Source organism: Centrocercus urophasianus, unplaced genomic scaffold (assembly GCF_019232065.1).
Source record: "Centrocercus urophasianus isolate 14NV4802_14NV808 unplaced genomic scaffold, USGS_Curo_1.0 seq_13, whole genome shotgun sequence".
NCBI lineage: Eukaryota > Metazoa > Chordata > Aves > Galliformes > Phasianidae > Centrocercus > Centrocercus urophasianus.
Window position 1 is genome coordinate 27,024,864 of NW_024884475.1, and position 9,906 is coordinate 27,034,769.

A 9,906-nucleotide genomic window follows, 5' to 3' on the forward strand; every position below is an offset into this window, starting at 1 on the left:
AAAAAAAAAAAAAAAAAAAAAAAAAAAAAAAAAAAAAAAGCTTCAAATTATTGCATCTGTGAAGTTAATAGTTTTCCTCAAATTTTTAGCAAAAGGAGCAACTGAGATTTCCAGAAGGCATCCTACTGCAATGCTGAATTGGTACTTAACTGTGTTAAGGCAATAATGAAAATATATTTATCGTGACTAGAAATGTCTTACCTCCATTTAGTTCGTGGCTCTCCAGAAAAAAAGTATGGAAAACCTAATGGCTGGTAGTGGCATAACTAAAGAAGTCCGAATACGATTACATAAACTTTAGTTTAAAAAAAAAAATCACATCCGTAGCTCATACAGTTTCTGTTAAAGATCTATGCTTAAGTGAATCTTCAGAAATGTACCGAAGGAAGATTGGATGACTATGAAAATAACTTGCCAAAGCACATTAAGAAATGAAAATTGTTGTCAATAAAAGCTACAGTGAAAATGCTCCTGGTAAATGGCTTTTACCTGTCAGAAAGTAAATTCTGCAAAAACCTGGAGTGCTGGCAGAGCACATGGCCATCACAGTGATTTGAACTTTCAGATAAAATTGGTGAAGCCAGCTGTCACATCTGTGCGTGAGAAGTAGTACCCATAAGCTTATGGCAGAAAATATGAAGATAAAGAGTCAACCAAAGTGCTCCATGCAAATATGAATGGTTCAGACCAATGAAATAGCCATGCTTTCAGACAAGCAGTGCACTTTTTCCAGTTACATCAGCTCATCTGATAAAAAAAATACCCAATTCCAGTGGCACTTGGTTCTACCCCAGCCGGATGACTACCACAAAAGTTTTAATGACTGTTAGAAATTCTAAATTCTGCATCCTGACCAAGAATACAAAGATTAATAAAAGTAATAAATTCACTTAAAATATGCTCATAAGTGGAACTCATGCCTGGACTTCAGAAAACTTTATATGTGACTAGTACATTATTTCTGACGGAACTTGGAAAAGAGAGCAGCAAAACCTGAAATGTATAAAGAAACATAGAACTGGCATGGAGCACCCAATTCCCAGCTACTTCTGAGACCAAAAGACCAAATTTTTTTGCAGTCCCTATGAGAACCAGTGGGAAGCAGAAAGGGGAGTTGCACCTGCTACATAAGCTATGCAACTGCCTTGAACTGCTCCTCCTTGGAAAAAATGGAAAAGTAGAAACAGGGCAGACAGTTATGCAGGGACTTATTTCAAGATATAACATGTTCCCTTGAATCAAACAAAATGGGAAAATGGATTATATTACTTTAGCGTAAATATGCCAGTACTGCAAAAGGAGGCTGTGACAGCCTTCCAGTACTCTGAAAGTTTTATAAATCCATTTTTCACCACAGTGCTTGCCACATAACATTTTGATCAAGGGTTATTGGCATATATCTCAAGTTGCAGTGGGATAAATAAATGACCAGCATATATCACTTTCCTCCTTCATTGGTATACTGTCTAACTGTCAGGATGCAGAAGTTTCAGTGGGAGATTGTCCACCACTTTAAGCTATCCTCAATTACTGCTCTACACTGTATCACATCTGTGAAGAAAGATGTGCAATAAAAATAATGATTAATACAATTTTGCTATTTTCAAAGTACATTTGAGGTAGTTACAGTAAGAGTAAATTACTAATCTAAAGAACGATAAGCATTTTACTGGTATGAGTTGAACACTGAGCATATTTGCCAGAAATGATGGGGGTTATCTCCTGAGCAGCAGCCAGGAATTTGTTACTCAACTCACATGGAATAGAGTATTTTTTTAACATGCAGAGGAAATTTTTTAGCTATTTAAAGTATATCCTTTTGTCCTTCCTTGCTGATCAGTTATTAACAAGATTCAGAATCACCCTCAAATCATTACTTTATGGTTACTTGAAGCACATTAGAACCGTGTTTTAGTAAACTACATGTACTCAGTAGAAATTCCACTACCTGTTTTTCAGAAAATGTTAGCAAAACCTTTACCCTTAAGTTGCACACCATTAGGCATGAAGTGTTAAAACATCTTTCTCCATATCTGCAATCTATTTCTATTTGGCAGAAAGGGATTTTGTGCATATGCTCATCCACTTCTCATTACAGACTGGAAGGAAGAGGTTCTGGTATTGTAATGGCTTTATCAAGTGCATTATATGCTGGAAAATGTATTTTGTTAATACCTTGATTATGTAATTATATATAATTATCACATATATGATTATTGGCAATAATAATAATAATATTATATATATATATATATATATATATATATATATATATAAAAAAATTATATAAATGATGCACATGCAGTACTTGAACCATACTGAACTCAAACAAGTTACTTTGAACTGGAGCCCATCGGGAGGGCTGGCATCTGAAACCTGAGAGCAATACTGGCAAAACCTGAGAGCAATACTGGCAAAACACACACTGGTTGCTCTCTCCAGGCCTGCCCTTCCTCCAGTCCCTTTCCTGAACCCACCTTTCCTGTGGAGGTGCCAGCCATCTGACAGCAGGTTGCAGCAATGCTAGGTCTAAATTATACGGAGTCTGTCATCAGTCCTCAGTAGTCTCACACAGAGTGGAGATTCATTTGTCAGTCAGCATGCTAAGACGTTTGTACTTCAGAACAGTCCTAAATTAAATTAGCATGATATACTTCTATAGCTATCACTAGCACAGAATTAGAGCTCGTCTGCATAACAGTCCTAAATTAAATTAGCATGATATACTTCTATAGCTATCACTAGCACAGAATTAGAGCTCGTCTGCATATAGGCAGTATTTACACATAAACTGATATTCAGATTATGCCATAAATTAGGTTAAAATATTAATCCCCTCAGGTCCTCTGTACTCAAGAGAGAAACAGCATTCACTCACATGAAGTTATCCATTCAGCAATATCAATCATTTTACTGTTTCCCCTTAAAATTATTGACCTTTAGTTAAAACATTTTATACAGTCATGAGAATCCTACAAGAAAACTTGGTGCAATGCAGAGGATTCTAGTCATTTGTGCGTTAGTAAAGATAATAGCAGTCAGTTAGCAAAAAAATAGATGTAAGAAAGAAAGGAAAGAGAAAACAAGTGCGATGTGATCTAAATCAAGATCTTGAAAGCTACTGCTACTTGTTCTTTTAAGGTAACTGTAAAATACTTCATTATTGTTTCAGATTTGCACTATTGCAATACAGTGCACAATACAGTGCACAAAGAGACTCAAAAATGACAGTAAACCAAATAAAGTGAAATCATTTTTAATTCCCTTTTTCAAATGTGCATTTGAATTCAATACAGATCTGCGAGGCACTTTCACAGGAAAAAAACAAAACAAAAAAACCAACTGAATACTCTTTCCAAAACCAGGTTAGTCATAAAGCAATGGCATGAGCACAAACTTTAACCTTATCTGTAACTAATAGACAATGAAATCTGAATATTCAGGTTTGAGATGCAGTGTAATGCCATTTCTGTATCATGACACTATTGTGAAAGTATTGGTACTGTAAATGATTTCTCATTGGGGTTAGGGGCTTGTATTCTCTTCATATCCCAGTAAAAAATAAACTCTGTAATAAATAAATATATAAAATAAATATATGCTATCTGAAGTTGTATAAATAGGTCCATCCAGAAGAAAAGTTCCAGCTCTATGATGCACTGCCATCTAAGGTCCATCACTGAAGCGAAGCCACCAAAACTTCGTATGCAGTTCAAGATTATTGGTGTTTTGTTTTTCTTTTTTAACTGTACTACAGTTTATTTATCTTTATTTCTTCCAGCCATTGTTGGATCCACATGATGTAAGTAGGTTCTTTTGATAATGTATGGGCCATCAGTAGTCCAGACAAAATCATCAAGAGTTTCTAATTATTAAGAAAGTCGCACTCCAACTTCCCTCTTGTTACTGGTTGCCACACAGTTCAGCAAGTTTGAAGGAGGCTGGTCAGCAGTCAGTTTTAAGGCTTTGTCTCCTAAATGCAAACTTTGGAAAACAGAGGTCTGTCCATCACAGAGTAGCTTCTTCAAATCTCTTTTGCCAGTATTGTCATGTGAAAACAGGCAAGATGAAATAGCACTGGTTTGATTTTCTTTCCAAATGTCCCTCTCTCCTCAGCTGTATCCTAGCACATCTTTATACAGTTCTGGAACTCTTTCAGGATCCACAGGTCTGGGCAGGAAATGTGTGAACTTCTGGTGTCTTTTGGACCTTGCTCCATCTCTGGGAGTACCATCTTTGTTAAGTGCTACAAAGTATCGCCGCCCAGAATCTCCATGTTTGTACACGTTGGAGGAGTAAGTGTTGTACCAGTTTTCTTCAAACTGTTCCCTGAAGATGCACTCAGAAGTTAGTTTCTCCTACACAAAATAAGAGCAGAGAAAAATAAGTCAAGGTATTATTATATATGAGAGCACACTTATGAAAGAAAATGATAAGCAAGATGTCTTAATGTTTTCGGCTTATTAACAAAGCCTGCCTGTTAACAAAACAAATCCAAGAGGAATATATAGACCTGACACGGAGTCTAGAAGCTTAACTTCTCCTTTATTCTTCTAAAAACTGGACATGCACATATCCAAATTTGGATTTAAACACATTATATAACACACTAGCTAAGAAGCCACTACTTATTCAACTAAAATTCAATTGACCCACAGTAATTTACTGAGTAGATTTCTGTCATGGGGAGTCTAGCACTCTAGAGATAAGACCCACATGGGTTCTTTGTGTTATGTTACTTTAGAATGTAAGCAGGCGGACAGGACTAGTCACAACAAAAGAAACATTGTTTTCATTTTGTGGGTATGATGCATCGCACTAAAGAAAGCTACCTTCACCTCAGTTTCTAAACTATATGGTCTGGTTTAAGCGCAAGCAGGATGTCAGCAAGTCACCATTTCATATTTGTTCAGATCACCAATTTTCAGCGCTTGCATAGTGCTAACAAATGAATCAAAATCTCAACATGTAGAAGCTGACATGAAAGTAATACTTACAGAGCCATAGAGTTCTCCCTTCTCATTCATTCCAAGGTAAAGGCCACTGTCTACACCTCTTATGCTGACCAGTCCCACTGCTACACTGATGAATTCAAGGATACCTGATACCAAAGGAAAAAAAAAGAGAGAGAAAAAAGATTATTTTAATTGAACTTGTGACAAAAATGAATAAAATCATTTTAAAAATATACATGGAATATGTGTATATAATATGACCTACTTTTTCTGAAACTTCTACTACCATATGGAAACACATACAATGTTCACATGAAAGCAGGCTGAGAAGCCTCATCCAGGTAAAAGAATCCTGCTTTATTTGGAGAAACCTTTTTTTTTTTTTTTTCCCACCCTTAATTTTTATGATGAAAGGTTTTCATTCATCACTCAGGCTAAAACCTTTGGTACTATGTGGCTGCAATCTATAGTGATTAGACGCTGTTTGCCAAGTTGCCTGCTCAAACATCAGGAGATAGGTTTGGATTACCTGAAAATATACTTTACTTTCTCTATAGCATTATCTTAAAAAAACACTTCTATTACTAGACCATTTGAATAGAAATCGAAGTCCAGATGGAAATTTTATATAACAGAATCTACCCACAGGAAAAAAAGAAGGGGTGGGGGTAGTAAAAAGTATTTGCCAGAGCTCTTATCTAGCTGTATGGGTCCACACCTCTTGACACAACCTGCCATCTTCAGTGCCACCTTTTCGTGTGCTTGAAATAAGGTGCTTATTTGTTGTGTTTGAATTATAGCATTACTTATACTACATTTTCCCCAAAATGTAATACACGTTAACAAGAGAAAGTATTCAGGAGATGAGGCACTATTGGAAGCCTGCATCTTGGCAAGTGTGTGCCAGCCCACTTAACCAACTGATATGCACAGATTACAGTGCATATAAAACATGAAAGAAAGGAGACGCGTGAACAAGCTTTTTGGAGTTGTTAACAATGTAAACAAAGCCTCAGAAATAAGCTGTTCTGGAATCATACCTAAGATCTTGCTGCAGATAGAGCAGTAAAATCACAAACCAGTTTTTAAAAAATCTCCCATCTAGGGAAAGTGATGTTAATACCATATTTACTTTTGACCACATCTTTTTGTCTATTGTTACTGTAGTAATGATCACTCTTTCTCATTCAGGACCATTTTTCACTGCAAGGCAGATGGACTGCACAATAATTTAAAATGTTGTGAATTTTAATTGAGGTTTGGCAGGTTTTTTATTTACCTCACCAAGGACCAAAGAGCATAAATCCTTTACAAAGAGTGATCATTAAAAAAAAACAACCTCTATTGTGTATAAATCATCCTCGTGTTCCAGTTCCTAAAGCACAGAGCCCCATAAAAGAGGTGGAGGTGTTTTGTCTCTCTAGTATCATTTTCAAAGCCACTCTTTTTCTAAGCTCTAATAAGCAGGTGATTCAGCCACAAAGCAACCACATCAGACAAACCTGCACAGAGCGGTGGTAGAATAAAGGAAGAACATTTCTAAAAGGCTTAAGTGTTTGATCTGAGGCTAATTTTTTTTTTCTTTTTAAACATAGACTTATTTCATGTTTACATGCTGTAGGAAATCTCCCTTCTGAGAAGAGCTCTGCTTAACTGCTGCTCTTCTACTTCTGAAAACATCCACGTGTTAAGCAATTAAGAGCCATTCCAGCAGATAGTTTTGGCTGCGGGGAGGATAATAGGAAGCTCTTTAATCAGCTTTTTATGACTGCTGAATCAACACACACCTAAACTTGAGTGCAGTTGACAACGGCAGGTTTGTTCAGATGCTTCATTCCTACAACTAGTCCTTAAGTTTTGCTCTTAAATCACAGGAAACATTCATATTTTGGGGCTCAACACCTCTTTTTGGTTTACTGACAGAGAGAGCAACTCCCGGTACTCTACTTTGTCCTTCTGTACCACAAAGCAGCCTCATGCCACAAAAGGGCCACTATGCATACATTATCCTACCAAGACTCTAAGTACCCCAGAAACGAGCACAGAAAGTTAGGTCCCATTCCTACCTGCCCCCTAAACCCTGTGCCCACAGACAGGGCAAGACACCCTGCAGGGGCTGGGCAAGGCACCCAACCGCTTGCACTCTCAAACATCCCGAGCCCCGCGCTCCCCCCCGCCACCTACCGAACAGGCTGTGGTCCTGGCGGGTGCCGCGCACGCTGCCGTCGGGCAGGATCTGCAGGTGGAAGCCGGTGCGGCAATAGAGCTGCCGCCGCCGCAGGATGCCCTGCAAGTGAGCCAGCTCCGCCGCCGCCGCCGCTCGCTCCGCGGGACCCCGCTGCTCCCCCAGCAGAGCCGGGCGCTCCCCGGCGGGCGGCAATAGGAAGTGGGCGCCCACCGGCTGCCCCAGACCGTCCAGGCCGCCCAGGAGGGCCCCCACCTCGGCCAGCGGAGCCATGGGGGCGCGGAGCGAGCGGACTAGGATGCGGCGGCGGGCGGCTGCCGGCCTCTCCCGGCGGGCATGTAGGGCTTCGCGGCCGGGCCCCAAGCATGGGGAGCCGAGCCGATGCGAGGCAGAGCGGCGGGTGGTGTTTATACGCCCCGCGTGTATATATATATACGGCGGTCCCCCTGACATATGCTAATGAAGCCCTCCGCGGGGAGGCCGCGTTTGAAATTGTAAACCCGCTCCCCCTCACCTCGCACCTTCTTCCCATCTGCCCGGCGGCGGGGAGGGAGCGAGGGAACGGAGGGAGGGAGCAGCGAGCGCCGGGAGCCTGCCGCCCGGGCTGCGCCGCACGCGCAGGTATGCGCGAACCTGTGCGCCCGTGTGTGCAGGCGGGCACGGCGCTGGGCGGTGCGGAGGGCACCGGGACCGGCACCAGAACCTGGCTGGGGTGTGCGGGCTGTGCACCGTGGGACAGGTGCAAGGAGAGGCGGGGGGGGGGGGAAGCGGGAGAAAGGGCGTTACCTGAGGGCGAGGCCTGCCCAGACACACATGAAAGGAAAGAAGCACAAAGATCTGACAGTTCTACTCCCTGTTTCTGAAACGCTAATAAAATGCACAGCGTTACCCTTGCCTTTTATCACTTCAGTAACAAGGAGGGGAATTTTTAAAGAAATTGGCATAGTCAGGGAGGTGCTTTCCCCTCTGCAAATTTTCCCTCGTACTTAATTTATTAACGTGACATGAAGCTGATCTATAGCAGTTGGGTATCAGTCTTCAGAAATATTAATGGGCAGGAAAGTGGTTTGGGAGAAATCTTTTCAAAGCCCGCAGACGTGAAGGAAAAAGGACCAAGAGGTGGCTCAACCTATCCATCCGTGCTGCGGCCCTGCAGCAGGCTCATTACCAGCACCTGGGAGCACCACAAAGCAACAATAATGCCAGTCCTGAAGGGTCACTGGTGTCTTTCTGTAGTTTTGAAACAATCTAGGGTCCTGCTGTCCGCTCGCAGCCAGAGCTTGTGCATTTTTTTCACCCAAAGCAAAATGGTTCACAAGTGCAAATACGTTCATTATTAGCATTGATGAAGCAATAATGTGTTGATCCTAAAAACTTGACTTTTGCATACCTTGATGCTTTTTCTTTAATATCTAATGACTTCTAGGGCTCAAACTACATGGCCTGTCTTAGCATTTGCTACGCAAAGCAATTCTTGCTGATATTAAAGCAAAGGTTTAGAATATAAAATGCAAAGATCTTTCACAGTTAATTCTTTCAGAAATTCGAGAGAGCTACTTGGCATTCTAAGGTTTCATGCAAACAAAAAAGTTGCAGAGAATCATGAAAGATTAGTTCTTCGGTCTTGCTCCGTGGTCCTTTCAGTCGCAGTCTGAATCTGAGAGATCAAATGGATTTGACTGCTTAGCTTTATTTGCTGCAGAGAGTATAGGGCTAATTAATTGGCAGGTGCTTTAAAGCAGGTAATGCTACACCTTTTCATCATTGCAGTCCTAAGTACTGCCCCTGTGTGCACCTGAATTATAAAAAGGCTGCTTTAAAGCAAGTGATTTACTGTGGAGGGACTTAAAACTAAAAAAAGCTAACGCAAAATACAATGATCAGATAAATCACCTCAGAAGAGAGAGAGCAGGCAGACCTGCTCTGAAGGCAGTTACAGATAGATGTTATATTATTTTACCTTTCAGATAACAGAAGCCTGTCATGTGGTGGGACCCAAAAATCCACCATCATCGAGATTTCAAAGCACATCTGTGTAAACATTATCACATCAGTGTAAAACATCAACCAATGAGCTTTCTCTTTGAACCAAATCTACTTAATTGCAGTGCTAAATCAAAGAAATAGATCAAAGTTGGATAATCTATATGGCACCTATTTCTCAAGTAGCCTGCACACTGATTACTCAACTATACCTAAAACGTTTGAAACAAGCATCAAGCAATTTTATTGACATGATGGGCAGGTCAAGATTAAACTGCAATTAGTTCATCACAGCTGCTGTTGCAGGACATGCAATTGGATGGTACAGCTATATACAGAAGATGTATTCTCCTGAGTCAAAAGGTGCCCATCATGGAAAGTGCTACCAGGTCCCAGCGGGACTTTCCATATCCTACCAAGAGTAGAGGGCTCTTCTGGTCAGATAGCACTGCTGTCCCCAGCAGTGAAGGATTTTTTTGAAAAATACATTCTCAGTTGCCACTGCTGGAAGGCCCTTATGACTGAGGCTTTCCTGTTATATAGTGGAAACATTTAACGTTGAGTGGAAAACGTAACATCCATCTTTTCCGAGTGGAGTCTTTAATGTCTGGGCAGTAACCGGTGAGCTGTTTTAAAAAGTACCAGAAAAGAAATGAAAAGATAAGATTTTTTTCTGCTGTTTGCATTAGTCATGTGACAGGAAAAGGTAGCACTGTAGCACTGGTGCTTTTTTTTTTTTTTTTTTGTTCCTTCTGAGACTATGCCATGGGAAGTTAAATAATT

General features: G+C 40.6%; 1 protein-coding gene across 1 annotated transcript; it reads right to left on the minus strand.

The window, feature by feature from the left end:
- Positions 1-4,112: 4,112 nt before the first annotated feature.
- On the minus strand, positions 4,113-7,593 carry FGF20 (fibroblast growth factor 20). The gene is made up of 3 exons (XM_042812540.1): positions 7,140-7,593; positions 4,998-5,101; positions 4,113-4,358 (listed from the first exon to the last, which is right to left on the minus strand). Exons 1-3 carry the CDS (start codon positions 7,591-7,593, stop codon positions 4,113-4,115), a joined length of 804 nt encoding a protein of 267 aa, XP_042668474.1.
- Positions 7,594-9,906: the final 2,313 nt, after the last annotated feature.